The following is a 22,004-nucleotide window of genomic DNA, read 5'->3' on the forward strand; positions in this document are numbered from 1 at the left end:
ATTCCTTTATAGCACTAATACCAGTCATTTGTCTGTGTCATTCCTCTCACCTTCCTTCTTTGATATTTGCAGTACCAAAGCAGAGTATGTTTTGGTGCATATATTATGGATGGATAGTTCTCTTTTTTGATCTATAACAGTAGTTTGGCAAATTACTTTTTTTTTTTTTTTTTTTTTTTTTTTTTTTTTTATACTTTGTCGCTGTCTCCCGCGTTTGCGAGGTAGCGCAAGGAAACAGACGAAAGAAATGGCCCAACCCCCCCCCCCCATACACATGTACATACACACGTCCACACACGCAAATATACATACCTACACAGCTTTCCATGGTTTACCCCAGACGCTTCACATGCCTTGATTCACTCCACTGACAGCACGTCAACCCCTGTATACCACATCGCTCCAATTCACTCTATTCCTTGCCCTCCTTTCACCCTCCTGCATGTTCAGGCCCCGATCACACAAAATCTTTTTCACTCCATCTTTCCACCTCCAATTTGGTCTCCCTCTTCTCCTCGTTCCCTCCACCTCCGACACATATATCCTCTTGGTCAATCTTTCCTCACTCATTCTCTCCATGTGCCCAAACCATTTCAAAACACCCTCTTCTGCTCTCTCAACCACGCTCTTTTTATTTCCACACATCTCTCTTACCCTTACGTTACTTACTCGATCAAACCACCTCACACCACACATTGTCCTCAAACATCTCATTTCCAGCACATCCATCCTCCTGCGCACAACTCTATCCATAGCCCACGCCTCGCAACCATACAACATTGTTGGAACCACTATTCCTTCAAACATACCCATTTTTGCTTTCCGAGATAATGTTCTCGACTTCCACACATTTTTCACGGCTCCCAAAATTTTCGCCCCCTCCCCCACCCTATGATCCACTTCCGCTTCCATGGTTCCATCCGCTGACAGATCCACTCCCAGATATCTAAAACACTTCACTTCCTCCAGTTTTTCTCCATTCAAACTCACCTCCCAATTGACTTGACCCTCAACCCTACTGTACCTAATAACCTTGCTCTTATTCACATTTACTCTTAACTTTCTTCTTCCACACACTTTACCAAACTCAGTCACCAGCTTCTGCAGTTTCTCACATGAATCAGCCACCAGCGCTGTATCATCAGCGAACAACAACTGACTCACTTCCCAAGCTCTCTCATCCCCAACAGACTTCATACTTGCCCCTCTTTCCAGGACTCTTGCATTTACCTCCCTAACAACCCCATCCATAAACAAATTAAACAACCATGGAGACATCACACACCCCTGCCGCAAACCTACATTCACTGAGAACCAATCACTTTCCTCTCTTCCTACACGTACACATGCCTTACATCCTCGATAAAAACTTTTCACTGCTTCTAACAACTTGCCTCCCACACCATATATTCTTAATACCTTCCACAGAGCAAATTACTTTATGTACTCTTTTTTTTTTTTTGTAGCCATTTGTTGTTCCCACCTAAGCAATGTAGTACCAGAAATAAGAGTGTTAGTGTTCTAAGAAAAATCCTCTCTTAACTCCTTCTGTACCTACATTTGGAAAGAAATAACACAACAGTAGAGAATTTCTAGACCTTGCTCCCTCCTCTCTTGGTTGCCTTTTACAACATACAGGAGATTTATGGATAGTGCCGTATTCAGTCACTCATTCCTCTGCCAGGCTATTTAGTTTAATATCTTATGATAGGTATTTTTTTTTCCTATAGAGAGATAAGCCTCATGTTCCAAACTGTGTTCATCTTATGAAAACAAATTATTCAAATTTGCTTTCCTTGTCAATTTTTTACTTATCAGAAGTTCAGGTTGTTCATTTCTAATGTTGCTTTGTATTGTGTTACATTGCAACAATTATGTAGCGTGCATTAAAAGGATTCCTTTGTTTATCTTCCAGGTTCACAGTTTGATGATCAGACTCATGATGAAAGTGGAAGGAAGAAACATAGTGATCATTGTGCAGAAAAGGAAGAAGACTCTGATGCATCAGGAGATACTGAAGGACCAGAAGATGAGATTGACTCAGGAGAGGAACAGGTTGGACTCTTTTTATGTCATATTACGTAGGTAGTAGTTGGTAGGCAGCCGCCAACCAGGTAGGTACGTTACCGGTACTACCCGACTTAATATTGGGAGGATTAGTGACAAGTGCATGGTGAGCCAGCACTTTAACAGTAGTCAAATTTCACTCCTTTGACCCAGGTAGCTGTCTTTTCTTTCTACTTCACCTACACATGGACTGCTGCCATTCTGTTCTCAAAAAGTACAATCCCTCCTTGTCACACATAACCTTTAACAACACTCAACTCACACAACTCATTCTTCATAACTCTAATTTTTCCTTGCAGTGAGTGCTGTGTGCTAGTTGTGCCTTTTGGCAAAATGGGAAGAGCATTAGAGAGAAGTAATATGTAGGAGCATAAGATAGAAGTATTTGGTAGACACATTAGGTCGAAGTAGTTGGTAGGAACTTAGGTAGGAGCCTCTGAAAACACTGCACTAGAGTTGCCATCCACTAGTGGTCTGTTAAGGATGAGGCACTAAAGGCTTAAAAGCACAACTGGAGTTAGCTAATTATGGACACTTTTTCAGTTGCCCCCCCTTGAGGGAGTTCTCATAGGTAGCAGGCATCAGAGGTATAGATAGATAGCTGTTGTAGACGTTCAGCATACTTTAAAAAGAAGTATATATTCTCACATTGAGGTATATTACAATTCACAGCTGTACTTGCTTTACAGTAAGGATCGGAAATTGATCATATTTCAACATCAGTGTCATCACTTTTATTCAAAATTAAAAGACTTCTAAAATGTAACTACCTATCAATTTATGTATTTGTCTATCTATTTCTTTTCTATCTATTTATTATCATCACTCCATTCCTAGTTTGATGGGCTAATCAGGAACATACTTCCTGTACAATATCACTAACTTATCCTAAACTCATACCCAAAATGATTAAGGGAAACATGGACCTTCTCACTTATGAGAGTGCTTTTTAATTGTGATTAACCACTCAGAATCAGAGTTTTTTTGTATCTTTTCACAGTTTGAAATTTCTAAAGAGGCAGAGCAGCAGCGTGATGAAGAAGAAGCTCTTAGACTCCACAGGCTGAATGAAACACTACAGTCAGCCTCCAATTTACGTCATGTAAGTCCAGAACAAATTTTACACTCAAGTCCATGATTTTCACCAAGCAAGATAGCATTCTCCTATGAGAGAATGTGTTAAGTGCTCCTTGGTTTGCTTGGTCTGAGCATATGCTGATGAATGGCATTTTAACATGAAAGATTTACCAAGAGATATCCCTGGGTTTGGAACCAAAGAGTGGTTTGCTTTGGCACCAGTAACCCTTATGCTTGCTGAGTAATAAAACCAAACTGGGGTAATGAATTGTGATCTGGATAAGCTGTCATTGTATATTGTATATCATTTACCATTTAATGATTTTTTTTGTTATATCAACCCAAACCTATATGAAATGCTTTAACAAGGTAGCTTCATGAACGGACAACTGAACTTTCAAGGAAAGCTCTTTGCTTGGCACCTTCCACCTTCCTTTACTCCTATTCTAAGAGAGTTAGATGAGTGATCTGTTTTCCAGCCTCCTACTCCCTCTCCTCTAGCCACTTCCTGTGACACGTAGGAGATAGGTGGAAAGTATTCTTTTTCATTGTGTGTAGGGATGAATTACAGTGTTACATTATATTCTGTATTAAAAGTACTGTATAGAATTATAACTAGACAAACCCATCAAGTATTTGATGAAGGGTGTTATTATAAAAATATGGAAAGGATTTTAAGCTGAGAAGCTCATTACCTCATTATGAGTCTCTTGTTTACTCACCACAGATTTTTATTGAAATAGCACCAGGATATCTTTGGATAAGGAATCCTTCTGTATTTTAGGTTATGGATGAAGAGGCTGAGAGAGAATGTGAAAATGCACGACACTTCACTTCCACCCTTTGTGCACTATTACCATCTTTGCTGGCCATCCGCAGCACCATTGAGGTTGATCAAGCTATTCTTGAGTTTTCATCTAAATATTGTGAAGGTATGGCATCTTTGATTTTTCACTGATCCAGTTTGAGTAAGGGTAGAACTGTTATGAATCAGAATACGGTTATAAGATGAAATGAAGCTGGTTCTATACAGGAAGATTATCAAGAAGATGTACTTTTCCAGAAAGATACTAAATTATGAAGGACTTCCTCCCCTGATTTATATGAACACATTCAGTTCATGGTATTATATATATTTAGAGTTGAGCCCATTTTGGTCACTCAAATACCACATGCTGAGCAGTTTTTTGTTCATGCTCTAGGCTTGCATTCTTCCATGTATTACCCCATGTTAACCTTTGTTTCATATCCTGTCAAAAAACTACTTTTCTGTCAATCATCAATTTCATATACATGAAAAGTGCCATTCCACAGAGCTGTTGATGTACAATTGCTGATGTCCAGTATTGATATTACAGGAGTGTTTGATGCCACTAACCAAGAGAGCACCAACCAAGTGATCATTAATGCAGATGGGATATATTTAGCAACTTATTCTGCACTGTCACTCAACTTACAGCTCATCCGTGGAGGACATTACTGTGACCCGAATTTGCCACTACCCCTAAGTCAGGTTAGTAAAGCAAGTCTACATTATATTACAGGACAAGTATATCATAATACACATGATTTGATAAACAAATGAGACTAGGTCCCATGAAAATAAGTATTAGATAAATAAACATTTAGGGGTATAACATAGTTTCTTACAAACATTTGTATAAAATGACATATTTTTTTATAAAGTACCATTGTAGATATTGACTGACTTTGTTAGGAAGTTTCACTTGTATCGGAGTGTTTAAGTTGGATTGGCTGTCTTTCTTTGATCTCCTGAGCTTATAGTGCATATTTAGCATATATATTTATATATATATATGGTCCTTAATGAAAAAGCATTTACCTCTTAACACACAAGGTTTAAGGAACATCACCACCAATAAACTTTAGTTTCTTATTGGATGAGTTAACTGCTCTTGCACCTTGTCTATAAATTCTCTTGATTAACTTACACTTCATCAGTTTTGTTCACTAAATTCCACCAAACAATGGGATTTTTTCTTTGTTTCTTTCATAGTTGTTTTGTTTCTTGTATTAGCAAAATAGAACCAAGAACAGGTGAAGAAAAGGCCTCATTTGTTCGCATCCTTTCTCTAGCTGTCATCTGTAATGCACTGAAACCACAGCCCCCTATCCACAACCAGGCCCTACAACCCTTTCCATAGTTTCTCTTGCCAGCTTAATATGCCCTGATTCAGTCCATTGACAGCACAGTGCCCCCAGTACACCACATTGCTCCATTTTACTCTGTCCCATGCATGCCTTTCACCCTTCGGCATGTTTAATCCTTGAGCACTCAAAACCTTATTCACTCCTTCCTTCCATCTCCAGTTCAGTCATCTCCTTCTCCTTGTCCCCTCCACATCTGACATGTATATCCTTTTTTTGACCTTTCCTCGCTCTTTCTCTCCTTGTGTCCAGACCATTCCAGCATACTCTATTCAGTTCCCTCAACCCTACTCTTCATATTTCCTCACCTCTGTCTAATTATTTCATTTCTTACTTTATCAACCCTCCTCACACCATTTCATCCTCAAACGTTCATTTCCAACACATTCACCCTCTGCTGAACATTCTCATCTGTCATACAATACGTATTCCACTCCCAACTCATATTATACTCAGAGGAATTGGCACAATCTAACTTTATGTCCTAATTTTACATCACTGAAGGGCCCCTATGTCCTCGTATTCCCCCTCCCCATACTTATACATAATAGGCTTGATGAACTGTAGACCCTCCAAAATCTTGGAAGTAAACCTGCTTGCTGAAGAGATCCTTTCTGGACTAGTTGCTGCTGGGTTTTGTGATTACTATTTGTGTGTTACAAGGCGAGAGTTATACTCTTGTCTCATCTCTTAGCCTTGTATATGTGCCATGCCTTCTTTCCTGTGTGTATATACACACACATATACCCTAAACTAAGCCAGGCACCTATTTGCTGACCACCCCTGGAGAAAGGACATACACCTGGGTTGGGTGTGGGTCTTCTGCCAAACTCAGGATTCAAACCCATGCAGGCCTTGCCCTGGGTGGGCATGTGTGTGACTTATGGTCATTAACACTGACTACTATGTCATGGGGGCATGTGTGTATATACTTTCCTATATATTCAGTTGTGGAGAGGGAGATACACACTTATAGAACCCCATGTTTTAGATTCTTTGTACCACCATCCAGTTCTTGACTTTTTCATGTTGCCTGCATTCACAGGTTCATCAGTTAGCTTTCTCCATTATCCACCACTCTCATTACTACAGAAGTACTTTTTCATATTCATCTAACTCACTCATGCTTAGTTCCTAGTTATATCTTCTCACAGATGAATTCTTGTCAGATAAAAAGAAATACATGGTATCAGCACTGTCAGATAATTTCAGAAACTTGAAAGTCATGTTTATCTTCCTTTGTCTAACAACAGGTGTAAGTCTGTGGCTTCTGTTCTATTCTTGAAGCTCAACCCCCATACTTTGTGTATAGTTCATTGCCTGTTTTTGTCCTTCTTTTGTAGATCTATAAGTAAAGTGAATAATCTAGTAATTTATGATATAGTTCGGGTCTTTGACATGCTCCATATGTTTTTCTTGGATTCATACACTCATTATCTGTATCTTGTATCTCTGTCTTTATATCTAATGAATGCTGAATTTCCCAAAGGCTTTAGCATGAGTAACAACTGTTATGGTAACTTTTTTTTGAACTAACATTATAAAATGTGCTTCCATATGTATGTATAGAATTGCTACTGTAGATAAAAAGATATCAGAAAGGACTGTAAGTCAAGTGTATGGAAAGGCTCTAAATTGCTGTTTTTTTTATCTGTTTGTTTCCAGTATGCTACCATGTCCTGTCCTGCAAGGTGGTACTTGCATAATCCCTTGCCTGCATTACTGTCCCTGCACAATTCCTAATGCTCCTTACTCAAATCATCCTCCCACATACTCCCATAAGTCTGTCCATTCACTTGACTCCATGTCTCTTCTTTCTCTTCTTCCCAGCTTTTTGTTCATATTTGCTTTCTTGATTATTCTTCCCACATCCATTTTCTTCATGTACTCAAACTCTCCTCAAACTCGCACCTTATGTTTCATTGTTTTGTACCCCACTGATTTACTAATTTTCTAGCCATTTCTCATAGCTAACACTTTCTTTTCATTATATGATTGATGACCATTGCAACATTCCTATACATTTTATTACACTGAACTATCATTCTTAACAAGTCAACTGATTTTCCTCTGCTGCTTTGCCTGATATCATTGCTACTAACCGGTAAACATCACAGGAGCAGTTCGTAGATCTGGTGCATGGCAGTGGTGTGTTGGTCTATCTTTCTTCTGCGTGGCTCTCCGAGGTTTATCGCCAGGTTACCAAGGACAGTTTTCTTCAGAGGGCAGGCTATACTCCCCACTCACCTCATAACTGTGCTCTCATCAATCTGTTAACAGGTAATGAAGCTTGACTAATATAAGGTGATTATAATGGAATAGATTATTTTGAATAATTTTAGTAACACGTCTTTCCACATCCTGAGCCACTTTTCACTATCAGCATAATGGCATGTACAGAACCATCTTCAAATGTAGGGGGTTCTTTAAATTCCATAGATTGTACCAGCAATATATGATCTTACCCTAAAACAGTTCTGTACTTTTTCTGTATCTCCAATCTTTTTCAGTATTGTATTTGTTTCCACTGACTCATTGCACTATTTTAGTAACCATTTACTTCTGTCCTACACTTATGCCCTAACCACCACATTCCATTTTTGTACTTTGACAGCCATTACTTTCTTTTGTATTATCAACAAATTTCAATGTTCCACACTCCTCTCCTCTCTTCATTCTTTCTTCACATTTAAAACACCTTTTCTTCTAGTTACAATCTGCCAGCAATTCCTCTTTTGCAAATGTTTATTTTTTTAGTGTGTATAAATGGCATATGTACAACTCACAACAAACTTCACAATATTGTTGTGTGTATGTCAATATATCTGTTGCTTCATTCCCTTTGGAAACACTGCCACATTTTGGATGAATTTTTTTTTTATTTCTCTGGATATACAGAGAACATCATTATTATGTAACACCAGGACCCCTTTTAGGGGGCTCCTGCAGCTTCAAGTTTGCACTCCATACAGGAAAAGGGTAAGATGGATTCCTTTATAATAAGAATGTCCTCAGAGAGATTGTGTTTTGACTTTGATACACCCTCACCAGAGTTGACTTCTCACTTGCAGTATAAGCACTTGCAAGCATAGTATGGCACTGCACCTTCTATTTTCTGGGAGTACCCACTTTACAGATATGTGACCCATGAATACCTACTTACAAACAAGCTCAAAAAATGAAAATTTTCAATTCTTAGTCTGACTTAGAAACAATCACCCATGTTTACAAATTGCTAACTACTTAAATGTGCATTCTTTTTCATTTAATGTTGCTTAATATAATGTTCTGTTAACTATACTTATTTCAGGATACAATGTTTGTTACATTATTACAGGCAGGTATAGGTGTTTTCTCTAATTTTAAGCAAATTACTAGTATTTCTTTTTATGTTTCTTTTTTTCAAGCAGTTTATATCTTATGAACAGGCTCCAGGGAAGTATCCCATTTGTAAGATGGGACTCCCAGTATTTTTTAATGTTCTTTGCTATTTTCCATTATATAAAGATAGTTCTAGGAAAAGATTAAAAGCAGCCTCATTTGCTTACATCCTTTCTGTAGTTATCTTTTATCAAGCACAAAAACCAGAGCCCATTGTTCACAGCTAGGCCTTACAGACCTATGTATGGTTTCCCCTTACCATTTCACATGCTTTGGTTCAACCCATTGACAGAACATCACCCCATGAATAATACATTTCACCAGTTCACTCTGTCCCATGCATTCAGTACATTTTACTGTATGTTTAGGCCCCATACTCTCAGAAGCCTGTTTTGCTTCATCCTTCCACCTCCTCATCAGTTTCTTCATTTTCCTTGTTCCTTCCACTTCTGACACTGTATACTCTTTGGTCATCCTCTCATGGTTCATCATCTCCATATGCCCAGACCATTTTAGCACACCCTCCTCAGCTTTTTCAACTGCAGTTTACTTATTACCACCTGTCTCTCTAGCTCTGTCATTTCTTATTCAGCCAACCCACCACTCACCACATTTTGTCCTAAACTTTTCATTTCCAACACATCTACCCTGTTCCATACTTTTTTATTTAGTGTTTATGCCTTGCATCCAAACAGCACTTTGGAACTACCATACCAACATATCCCTCTTTGCCATCATAGAGAATGATGTGATAATCAAGCCTAATTTTGGAAATATTAAGGGTGTTGCTCTTAGCAGCATTTTGTGGGAGCTTATTCCATGCACTAGTAGTGTCACTGGTAAAGAAATATTTTATACAGTCCAGACCAACCTGATGCTCTCAAAGTTCTAGTCCACTTCTTTTCATAGGTAGTGGTGGTGCTACTGTAAAGAAATTTTTTGTATCAGCGTTGTTGAATCCTTTAAGTATTGTAAAACACTCCATTGATTTGACTCAGAGATGCCTCTTGCTTAAGAAGAACAAGTTTATTTTTCCTAATCAGTCTTTGTATGGTTTATTATGCAAGGAAGGAATGAATTTAGTTGCTCTTCACTGCACTGCTTCCATTTCAAGAATATCCTTGCTTAAGTGGGGGGCTCCACAATTGCACTGCACATTTGAGATGGGGTCTAATTAGACTTAGATATAGTGAAAATATCACATCCATGCATGTGTATGAAAAGTTTCTTGATAAATCCTATTAGCTTTCTTGGCAGCTACATTACAATTGTAGGAGAATTTGAAGTTGTTGAAGACAGTGACCCCTAGATCCCACATACTAAGGGTGCCCTTTATCTTGTCCATTAGTTCATAATCAAATTTTTTTTTAGGTTTCCCACTTCAAACAGCTGACGTTTATTGACATTAAATGCATTTGCCATTTTCTAGATCTTTCTGCAATTTTGATTAATTCCTCTTGTGACCTTAGCCCATCTTCTTTACTTGATATGTTGTTGCTGATCTTTGTATCATCTGCAAATTAGGACACTGAGTTAATCAACCCTACATCAATATCGTTGATATAAATAAAACATATAGACTGAAGTATGGATCCATGGGGGGATTTCCGCCAGTAATGGATGACCAAATTAAGGGATACTACATCACCCTCTGCTTTATTTGATTAAGGAACTGTTTCAACTGGATGTGGATATTATCTAATTTGGCAAATGTTTCATCTGGAAGTAAAAGAGGGGAAAGTTTGTCTTGGCCATTTGAAAAATAATATCGAGTTTTAATCCTGTAGCTTGTTTCTTTTTCTCTTTTTTCAAAGCTCCTTTTAACAACATGAAACATCTGTAAGCACAAGAAACTGAGCATGAAATACACTAGAAAAAATATGTGTATCAGAAAGGTGTTATGGTAAGGATTAATGATATAAGGCAAGCTGTGAAATTGTAGATGCCAGCGGGATAAAAAAGTTTGAAAAGTTCTATAATGGCAAAATCTGTTTTATTCATCTTTTTGACATGCAGGGGATACAAGGGCTTTACTCCTTTTCCCCTCTGTAAAGTGAATTACATGTTTGCAAGAATAACAGAACCATCACAGCTCAGAACAAGGTTCCTATGAATAGTAAGAGCTAGGACTTCAGGAAAAGGTCAATATGAAGCCACAAGAGAATCAGGGACAATGAAGCAATGTTGTTCTGGAAAATTCCTTGAGAAATATAAGTAGAAATTGTACATTTTCTTTAGATTAATTGAGTACTGTATCAAGTTCAGTACCACGTGCGGCTGTTAGTTTATAATCCCGTGCTGCAAGTAGAAAATCTACACTAAATTGGCTTTCTTGAGAGTCATAGGTTTAAATGGAAATGAAACATCCCCATACTGTGCCAGAGTTTGAGATTGTAGCCTTTCCGCAAAATGTAATTCAGCAGAATGTAAGACATGATATCACATTCATTGTTGCTGATCACAGTTTGTTAAGATTCACATGATTTGAATAGGCATTTAGGAATATTGTTTCATTTAAAGAGGAAGGATATAAAGACCCATTCAGCCAAATTGTACTATTTGTATGTATTTAGGGTTCTGAGAAATGGGACAGCCTATATCAGCAATTTATTTCTATCATTATTTTTATTATTATTATACTTTGTCACTGTGTCCTGCATTAGCGGGTTAGCGCAAGGAAACAGACGAAAGAATGGCCCAATCCACCCACATACACATGTATATACATACACGTCTACACATGCACATATACACACCTATACATTTCAGTGTATACCTATATATACATACACAGACATTTACATATATACACATGTACATAATTCATACTTGCTGCCTTTATTCACTCCCGTCGCCACCCCACAACACATGAAATGACAACCCCCTCCCCCCTCATGTGCACTAGGTAGTGCTAGGAAAAGACAGCAGAGGCCACATTCGTTCACACTCAGTCTTTAGCTGTCATGTATATATATGTATTCAATTTCTACATGTAATAAAGTTCTGTTATGCTTGAATTGATAAGAAATTCATTTTTCATTAGGTTCAGTATACTACATGATGAATAGCATTTATACTACTTTTATAGTAGATTTGCTGTTAGCAGTATGCTTTCACCATTTATCGTATGAAATAGTATTGCCTTCTTTTTTCTAAGTGCACATGAGGGTGTGCTTAGAATAATTCTTCTTGATTGCTGTTATGTACATAGATGACTTGGTCTTTACCACTGCTGCCTATAACCTCCTTTGCACGTAAATTTATTTAAGACACTTATTTCATTAGGTTACATTTGTAGAGCAATAAGACTTTGTAGTCCCAACCATTAAGTTGTTAGTTTTATTTTGCAGCATGGCAAGGATGGAGAAGCATTATTTACTGTAGTGTGTTCTGAACTGCAGAAGGCATTGGATTGTCTCATACTTCTTGCCATGCAGGTGACCCTACAGAAAAGTGGGAAACTGTATAGAGGATTTTTAATTTTAGTTTTAGCTTTCACAGGTATTCACTTATCACAGCCTAAGTACTTACTTACTTATCTTCCATCAGATCTGGAATATGGCATGCGATGGTCCCTTGAGCATGACTTTGGTAATGTGACCATTAGTTTGTAGTGGTGATGGGGTTTGCATTCTACTCCAATTTTGTGATGTCCTTCCAGAATTTATTGCACTTTGATAAATACCTAAGTAGAACCACCTTGATCCATACTGTTCTACTGAAAAATCATTCCATATGAATATACAGACAGGCATCTCCAAATCCAGCTTGTTTGTAATATGAGCCATGCCAGATAATACCAGTTTTTGAGCTGTTAGGCCTGGTATATTCAGAAATTACAAATGAATTATTGATTAGTTATATAAATGCTGCTATTTACTCACCAAATTATTGTTATTCTGCACATATTGCAGGGGCTGTAGCTTAAATCATCTTCACTTTAGCTTTCATGTAATAATGTATATTGAATTTCCAAACTGTTTCAACATACGGTATATAACATTGACATGACACTGTTACAACATTGATATGCTGTACTGAATATAACTGATACAACTTTAAATAATTGTTGACATGGTGTCATATCAGTGATGTAGACATAATATTGTATCAACTTTGTATTGCCAGTATTGAATCAACTTGCAAACCCAGTAAGTTTTTAACTTCATTTTGGCCCTGATTCCTGACCTTTTAACACTGATTCAACATACTTTTTCCTGCTGGGTTTGAACAGAACTTTTTTACACTAAAATATTGTTGTAATTTTTGGCCTTTCACCCTTAACTATGGAATAGCTTGGTTTTCAGAATGTTCTGAATTTTGAGATGCCTGCCTGTACTTATGTCCTGAACTCTGGCTACCATATATGATGGTTCTCTCTGTTTAAATCCTGACTATCCTTTGGAATATTTTTTCTCTATTTCTTTTTTAATTTTTCCTAATGATTTTTAAAGCTTTACACTGGGGTTTGTGGTTCTGTTGTTACTCAGATGCTGAATAACAACCAGTCAGTAAAGAATGCTCATATATTCATGTCTATCTATCTATATCTCTAATGCCCACTCCCTGTGGGAGCTCCCTTAAAGGATGGCCATGGCTCATATGCTTCATAACTGCTTTTTCAGTATAGCTAGAGTTGAAGTAGGGGAAGACTGAAAAAAGGTGAAAGGAAGGAGCAAGTTTGTGGTGGGGTAAGTTTGTATGGGGATGCCTTAACAGAAAAATCTTTAGAGACATAATAAAAACCTTTTTATGTCAATGAGTTTCTGCCATAGCCACCCCCTTTTTTACAGAAGGGAGAAGACTTTAGAGAGACATATGGATAGGAAGATAGCACTTGATTTTATATAGTATTTGCATAAATACTACAATGTGTTAGGTTGAAAAGAAAACTCATGTGATTATGACCCCAAAATCAGTGTTTGCTTATCAGCAGAGTGAGGTGAGCGAGTTGCAAAAGACAACAAATTTTGTATGTACATCAACTATCCTTTTACATTCAGATCCCATAATTCAGAGTTATTGTTAGACTTTGTATGGAAGAATTCATTACTTTTGATACTTGACATAACCGGTAGTGACTTGCAAAGGCAGCTTTAGGAAAAACTCAAGCAACTATTCAAGCTAATGTTCATAAGGTAATGGATAAACAAAAGTCTGCTGTATAATTTAAACCACAATAAATGTGTTATATTAGTGTGGTTGGCTTTCAAAAAAAATTCTGCTCTACTGTATGTGAATGTCCTGAGTTTGTGTTTTATTTTCTCAGTTTTGCATGTTAGGTTGCATTGTGTAGAATACCTGACTATGATTGTTATTGGTATGGATCATTGATTGGGAATATATCCATTGATGATTATTGTTTGGCTTGAATGATTGATTGATAATTCACCCATATCCTTTGTAAGTGAAGGCTTTTTTTTATTAAAGTCCTCTAAGATGCTCATTTTGTGATAAGTAATACTGTATATGCATACTTTTTTCTTTTCACACACACGTTTTTGCTGCTTTACTTAGGTGTTTTCCTTCTGCTTATTGGCTTAGATTTTAAAGACTGTCCATATACCTGTAAATGTATATTAAGGGTAGGTATTTGATGTACATTATAATTTTTTGATGACATTTGTTTTCATTTGATTATTATAGATGATTTCAGAAAATAAGATGAAATTTTTATTTTTCATATGGTATTATTAAGAATGTGCTTCTTTCAACTGAAACAAGTCATTGTGACTGATAGCCCACCAATCCAGTGCCAGTTTCCTATCTCTTTGGGGAAGGTAACAGTGTTCAGCAGGATGTATAGATTGTACCTAGAACAGTGGTCAGAAGGGTCACAGTGGATAGTATATGCTCAGACAACTACTCTTCTCATCTGTTCTTTCAGATATCTTGCCTTGTGTGAACATTGCTTGGATGACAGTATCAAAATTGACAACACATCTCAGTACACAAGACTATTTCTCCACCATCTTACCTTTTCTCTCAGTATCCTGTTTCTTCTAAATCAGTAGTGTTGGTATATTGAATTTTATACATGGCTTTTTCAATTTCTGCACACAGCACTCTCATTGACAAACATAGGTTCTGCAGCATCATGTGAAAATCAGTTGCTGATACTTATTCTTAACCCTTTCACTGAAGCAGTCCTAATTTCCACTGTACCCTCTGTATGCATGAGATTTTCAAGTGTTTTAAAACTGTCTCATTTAAGAATGTTATTACAATAAATAAGAACTTGAAATTCTAAGTAAACTATATACAGTTCATGTTGTTGAAACATTTCTGATAAGTGCTGTGATCTTTTGCAAGGTACAGTTGCACCACCAGGCATTTAAAGGGAGATCTGTGGTACTTTTGGAAGCATTTTCATTATAAACAATTACAATAACTAATGAATTTCATCGTAATATGTATTATTTTGAAAGATTTCATTAGTTTCACAGATTATTACATAATGAGAGGGCACAGATCTTGCACAGGCCTCCATGACATTTCCACAAGGACTGACCAGCATATAGAGGTGATTTAGACTACAGCATCTATGAATAGAGTGTAGAATGCCACCACAATCGTTAATGGCCATATATTTCACCTTGAAGGAAAGGAATTCAATTTAAGATATTTGATCACATGTGCTCCATCCATTGTAGGCAGAAAATGAAAAGCTGTGATGTATATGACCCAGCTGCAGTGAATGGTTAACATTTAGTAGTTTTTTGCCATACCTAACAGCTTTCTCACCTTTTGCAGGGTAACTCCTGGAACAGATGAACAAACAGTCTCATTTGCAAACATCCAATTCCCTGTTGTCTTGGGCAATGTACCAAAACCATAGTTTACCATCCATATTCAAGCCCAGAGACTATTTCATGGTTAATCTTAATCATTTCATGTGCCCTGCTTTAGCCTAATAACACCATGTTACCTTCCCCCTTCCCATATCCCACATCACTCCCAATTTTTCTGTCCAGTGCATGTTGTTTGCTTTACTGAACATTCAAGCCCTGATACCCCAAGACCTCCATAACTCCTACCTGCCACATCCTCTATGATAACCCCATCCTCCTCCACTCTTTACTTATTTTTTTCACTTGTTTGATAATCTGACTTTTGTTTTCAAATTCCTGCAGATTTAGATGGGTTAGGTAGCACAGAGCAAAAGAGTCAGATGTTGTCTGATCACCGCAGACTGGAGAAAGCTGCATCCAACATAACACGCACCCCAGAATTATTAGCAGGTACAGAGAGACTTGGACCTCTTCATATTTTGTGTATGATGCGGTCAATGATTTAGTAAGTGTTTTGAGCATTTGTGTCAAGGTGTACAGGACATTTAATCTTTTGAAGGTGCTGTACATGCAACACCATAGTTTTATTAAGATATCAGAATTAGAGAGAGGTAAATTGCATACATTTCATGAATAGTGCCAGTTATTAGAGAAGATTCTTACGTATCATTTTTACAGTAATTTGTTTAATGTTCATTTGTGTAAACTTTTCAACTTATGTCATCAACAAGGTATAAATACTTTTCTGCTTCTCAGTACTCATGTTTATCCATTTCCAAGCATGAAATTGGCCAGACATCTGGTGAAGAAGTAGACAGAAGTAGACAGATTTGTATTATTGTTTCAGTAACCTATTCAGTCCTTACTCACACCTTACAAACCTTGATGCATACTATGCACCACTATTTTTTGTTAATTACAGTACACATGTACATGCAGCAATTTATTTATATAAACATTTATCTATGTTTTGTATTAATTCATTTACTTATTTAATTTGGTGTTTATTATTCATACATCTATCTATTTATGGTATGATTATAACTTATTTGTGTAAAATCTATCTTCCAGGAATGAAGCTGTGTCGTCGTATAGTGACTTGTGGCTGGGAAAGTGTGGTTAGTGTTCTAGGGGTAGTACTGGGAGGAGCTGGAGGAGGAGGGGGACTGACAGGTTCTCTTCGTCACCTGTTAGGAGTAGATGGAGCTCGTGAAGACTCACGGAAGTCCCAAGACGTCTTGGCCCAATGTCTAAATTCTCTTCAGTCAGCTGCTAGGCTAGCCAACATTCTTGGTATGTTTACCCTTTTATATATATATATCTTTTTTTTTTTTTTTTTTTTACTTTAAACTATTCGCCATTTCCCGCGTTAGCGAGGTAGCGTTAGGAACAGAGGACTGGGCCTTTTTTGGAATATCCTCACCTGGCCCCCTCTGTTCCTTCTTTTGGAAAATTTAAAAAAAAGGAGAGGGGAGGATTTCCAGCCCCCCGCTCCCTCCCCTTTTAGTCGCCTTCTACGACACGCAGGGAATATGTGGGAAGTATTCTTAATCCCCTATCCCCAGGGATAATATATATATATATATATATATATATATATATATATATATATATATATATATATATATATATATATATATATATATTTTTTTTTTTTTTTTTTTTTTTTTTATACTTTGTCGCTGTCTCCCGCGTTTGCGAGGTAGCGCAAGGAAACAGACGAAAGAAATGGCCCAACCCCCCCCCTCCATACACATGTACATACACACGTCCACACACGCAAATATACATACCCACACAGCTTTCCATGGTTTACCCCAGACGCTTCACATGCCTTGCTTCAATCCACTGACAGCACGACAACCCCTGTATACCACATGACTCCAATTCACTCTATTTCTTGCCCTCCTTTCACCCTCCTGCATGTTCAAGCCCCGATCACACAAAATCTTTTTCACTCCATCTTTCCACCTCCAATTTGGTCTCCCTCTTCTCCTCGTTCCCTCCACCTCCGACACATATATCCTCTTGGTCAATCTCTCCTCACTCATTCTCTCCATGTGCCCAAACCATTTCAAAACACCCTCTTCTGCTCTCTCAACCACGCTCTTTTTATTTCCACACATCTCTCTTACCCTTACGTTACTTACTCGATCAAACCACCTCACACCACACATTGTCCTCAAACATCTCATTTCCAGCACATCCATCCTCCTGCGCACATCTCTATCCATAGCCCACGCCTCGCAACCATACAACATTGTTGGAACCACTATTCCCTCAAACATACCCATTTTTGCTTTCCGAGATAATGTTCTCGACTTCCACACATTTTTCAAGGCTCCCAAAATTTTCGCCCCCTCCCCCACCCTATGATCCACTTCCGCTTCCATGGTTCCATCCGCTGACAGATCCACTCCCAGATATCTAAAACACTTCACTTCCTCCAGTTTTTCTCCATTCAAACTCACCTCCCAATTGACTTGACCCTCACCCCTACTGTACCTAATAACCTTGCTCTTATTCACATTTACTCTCAACTTTCTTCTTCCACACACTTTACCAAACTCAGTCACCAGCTTCTGCAGTTTCTCACATGAATCAGCCACCAGCGCTGTATCATCAGCGAACAACAACTGACTCACTTCCCAAGCTCTCTCATCCCCAACAGACTTCATACTTGCCCCTCTTTCCAGGACTCTTGCATTTACCTCCCTTACAACCCCATCCATAAACAAATTAAACAACCATGGAGACATCACACACCCCTGCCGCAAACCTACATTCACTGAGAACCAATCACTTTCCTCTCTTCCTACACGTACACATGCCTTACATCCTCGATAAAAACTTTTCACTGGGAATACGGGATTAAGAATGCTTCCCACGTATTCCCTGCGTGTTGTAGGAGGCGACTAAAAGGGGAGGGAGCGGGGGGCTGGAAATCCTCCCCTCTCGTTTTTTTTTTAATTTTTCAAAAGAAGGAACAGAGGGGGCCAAGTGAGGATATTCCAAAAAAGGCCCAGTCCTCTGTTCTTAACGCTACCTCGCTAACACGGGAAATGGCGAATAGTTTAAAAGAAAAAAGAAAATATATATATATATATATATATATCAACTCTATCATATGCCTTCTCCAGATCCATAAATGCTACATACAAATCCATTTGCTCTTCTAAGTATTTCTCACATACATTCTTCAAAGCAAACACCTGATCCACACATCCTCTACCACTTCTGAAACCACACTGCTCTTCCCCAGTCTGATTCTCTGTACATGCCTTCACCCTCTCAATCAATACCCTCCCATATAATTTACCAGGAATACTCAACAAACTTATACCTCTGAAATTTGAGCACTCACTCTTATCCCCTTCGCCTTTGTACAATGGCACTATGCATGCATTCCGCCAATCCTCAGGCACCACGCCATGAGTCATACATACATTAAATAACCTTACCAACCAGTCACTAATACAGTCACCCCTTTTTTTAATAAATTGCTCTGTGGAAGGTATTAAGAATATATGGTGTGGGAGGCAAGTTGTTAGAAGCAGTGAAAAGTTTTTATCGAGGATGTAAGGCATGTGTACATGTAGGAAGAGAGGAAAGTGATTGGCTCTCAGTGAATGTAGGTTTGCGGCAGGGGTGTTTGATGTCTCCATGGTTGTTTAATTTGTTTATGGATGGGGTTGTTAGGGAGGTGAATGCAAGAGTTTTGGAAAGAGGGACAAGTATGAAGTCTATTGTGGATGAGAGAGTGTGGGAAGTGAGTCAGTTGTTGTTCGCTGATGATACAGCGCTGGTAGCTGATTCATGTGAGAAACTGCAGAAGCTGGTGACTGAGTTTGGTAAAGTGTGTGAAAGAAGAAAGTTAAGAGTAAATGTGAATAAGAGCAAGGTTATTAGGTACAGTAGGGTTGAGGGTCAAGTCAATTGGGAGGTAAGTTTGAATGGAAAAAAACTGGAGGAAGTAAAGTGTTTTAGATATCTGGGAGTGGATCTGGCAGCGGATGGAACCATGGAAGCGGAAGTGGATCATAGGGTGGGGGAGGGGGCGAAAATCCTGGGAGCCTTGAAGAATGTGTGGAAGTCGAGAACATTATCTCGGAAAGCAAAAATGGGTATGTTTGAAGGAATAGTGGTTCCAACAATATTGTATGGATGCAAGGCGTGGGCTATGGATTGAGTTGTGCGCAGGAGGGTGGATGTGCTGGAAATGAGATGTTTGAGGACAATGTGTGGTGTTATGTGGTTTGATCGAGTAAGTAACGTAAGGGTAATAGAGATGTGTGGAAATAAAAAGAGCGTGGTAGAGAGAGCAGAAGAGGGTGTTTTGAAATGGTTTGGGCTCATGGAGAGAATGAGTGAGGAAAGATTGACCAAGAGGATATATGTGTCGGAGGTGGAGTGAACGAGGAGAATTGGGAGACCAAATTGGAGGTGGAAAGATGGAGTGAAAAATATTTTGTGTGATCGGGGCCTGAACATGCAGGAGGGTGAAAGGAGGGCAAGGAATAGAGTGAATTGGATCGATGTGGTATACCGGGGTTGACGTGCTGTCAGTGGATTGAATCAGGGCATGTGAAGCGTCTGGGGTAAACCATGGAAAGCTGTGTAGGTATGTATATTTGTGTGTGTGGACGTGTATGTATATACATGTGTATGGGGGTGGGTTGGGCCATTTCTTTCGTCTGTTTCCTTGCGCTACCTCGCAAACGTGGGAGACAGCGACAAAGCAAAAAAAAAAAAAGAAGAGGTAGTAAAAGCTTTGCGGAAGATGAAAGCCGGCAAGGCAGCAGGTTTGGATGGTATTGCAGTGGAATTTATTAAAAAAGAGGGTGACTGGTTGGTAAGGTTATTTAATGTATGTATGACTCATGGTGAGGTGCCTGAGGATTGGCGGAATGCATGCATAGTGCCATTGTACAAAGGCAAAGGGGATAAGAGTGAGTGCTCAAATTACAGAGGTATAAGTTTCATCCCTGGGGATAGGGGACAAAGAATACTTCCCACGTATTCCCTGCGTGTCGTAAAAGGCGACTAAAAGGGGAGGGAGCGGGGGGCTGGAAATCCTCCCCTCTCGTTTTTTTTTTTTTTTTTTTTTTTTTTTTTTTTTTTTTTTCCAAAAGAAGGAACAGAGAATTGGGCCAGGTGAGGGTATTCCCTCAAAGGCCCAGTCCTCTGTTCTTAACGCTACCTCGCTAATGCGGGAAATGGCGAACAGTTTGGAAAGAAAGAAAAGAAAAGTTTGTTGAGTATTCCTGGTAAATTATATGGGAGGGTATTGATTGAGAGGGTGAAGGCATGTACAGAGCATCAGATTGGGGAAGAGCAGTGTGGTTTCAGAAGTGGTAGAGGATGTGTGGATCAGGTGTTTGCTTTGAAGAATGTATGTGAGAAATACTTAGAAAAGCAAATGGTTTTGTATGTAGCATTTATGGATCTGGAGAAGGCATATGATAGAGTGGATAGAGATGCTCTGTTGAAGGTATTAAGAATATATGGTGTGGGTGGCAAGTTGTTAGAAGCAGTGAAAAGTTTTTATCGAGGATGTAAGGCATGTGTACGTGTAGGAAGAGAGGAAAGTGATTGGTTCTCAGTGAATGTAGGTTTGCGGCAGGGGTGTGTAATGTCTCCATGGTTGTTTAATTTGTTTATGGATGGGATTGTTGGGGAGGTGAATGCAAGAGTTTTGGAAAGAGGGGCAAGTATGAAGTCTGTTGTGGATGAGAGAGCTTGGGAAGTGAGTCAGTTGTTGTTCGCTGATGATACAGCGCTGGTAGCTGATTCATGTGAGAAACTGCAGAAGCTGGTGACTGAGTTTGGTAAAGTGTGTGAAAGAAGAAAGTTAAGAGTAAATGTGAATAAGAGCAAGGTTATTAGGTACAGTAGGGTTGAGGGTCAAGTCAATTGGGAGATAAGTTTGAATGGAGAAAAACTGGAGGAAGTAAAGTGTTTTAGATATCTGGGAGTGGATCTGGCAGTGGATGGAACCATGGAAGCGGAAGTGGATCATAGGGTGGGGGAGGGGGCGAAAATCCTGGGAGCCTTGAAGAATGTGTGGAAGTCGAGAACATTATCTCGGAAAGCAAAAATGGGTATGTTTGAAGGAATAGTGGTTCCAACAATGTTGTATGGTTGCAAGGCGTGGGCTATGGATAGAGTTGTGCGCAGGAGGATGGATGTGCTGGAAATGAGATGTTTGAGGACAATGTGTGGTGTGAGGTGGTTTGATCGAGTAAGTAACGTAAGGGTAAGAGAGATGTGTGGAAATGAAAAGAGCGTGGTTGAGAGAGCAGAAGAGGGTGTTTTGAAATGGTTTGGGCACATGGAGAGAATGAGTGAGGAAAGATTGACCAAGAGGATATATGTGTCGGAGGTGGAGGGAATGAGGAGAAGTGGGAGACCAAATTGGAGGTGGAAAGATGGAGTGAAAAATATTTTGTGTGATCGGGGCCTGAACATGCAGGAGGGTGAAAGGAGGGCAAGGAATAGAGTGAATTGGATCGATGTGGT

General features: G+C 38.7%; 1 protein-coding gene across 1 annotated transcript in view; it reads left to right on the plus strand.

The window, feature by feature from the left end:
- LOC139759792 (brefeldin A-inhibited guanine nucleotide-exchange protein 3) overlaps nt 1-22,004 on the plus strand; it is a 93,070-nt gene that overhangs the window by 21,942 nt on the left and 49,124 nt on the right. The window contains exons 13-19 of the mRNA XM_071682257.1: nt 1,916-2,055; nt 3,068-3,169; nt 3,929-4,076; nt 4,503-4,657; nt 7,431-7,593; nt 15,828-15,935; nt 16,557-16,778. Of these exons, the coding sequence (XP_071538358.1) occupies nt 1,916-2,055; nt 3,068-3,169; nt 3,929-4,076; nt 4,503-4,657; nt 7,431-7,593; nt 15,828-15,935; nt 16,557-16,778 (1,038 nt within the window). The remainder of the gene's footprint in view (nt 1-1,915; nt 2,056-3,067; nt 3,170-3,928; nt 4,077-4,502; nt 4,658-7,430; nt 7,594-15,827; nt 15,936-16,556; nt 16,779-22,004) is intronic.

This window comes from Panulirus ornatus, chromosome 34 (assembly GCF_036320965.1).
Source record: "Panulirus ornatus isolate Po-2019 chromosome 34, ASM3632096v1, whole genome shotgun sequence".
Lineage (NCBI taxonomy): Eukaryota > Metazoa > Arthropoda > Malacostraca > Decapoda > Palinuridae > Panulirus > Panulirus ornatus.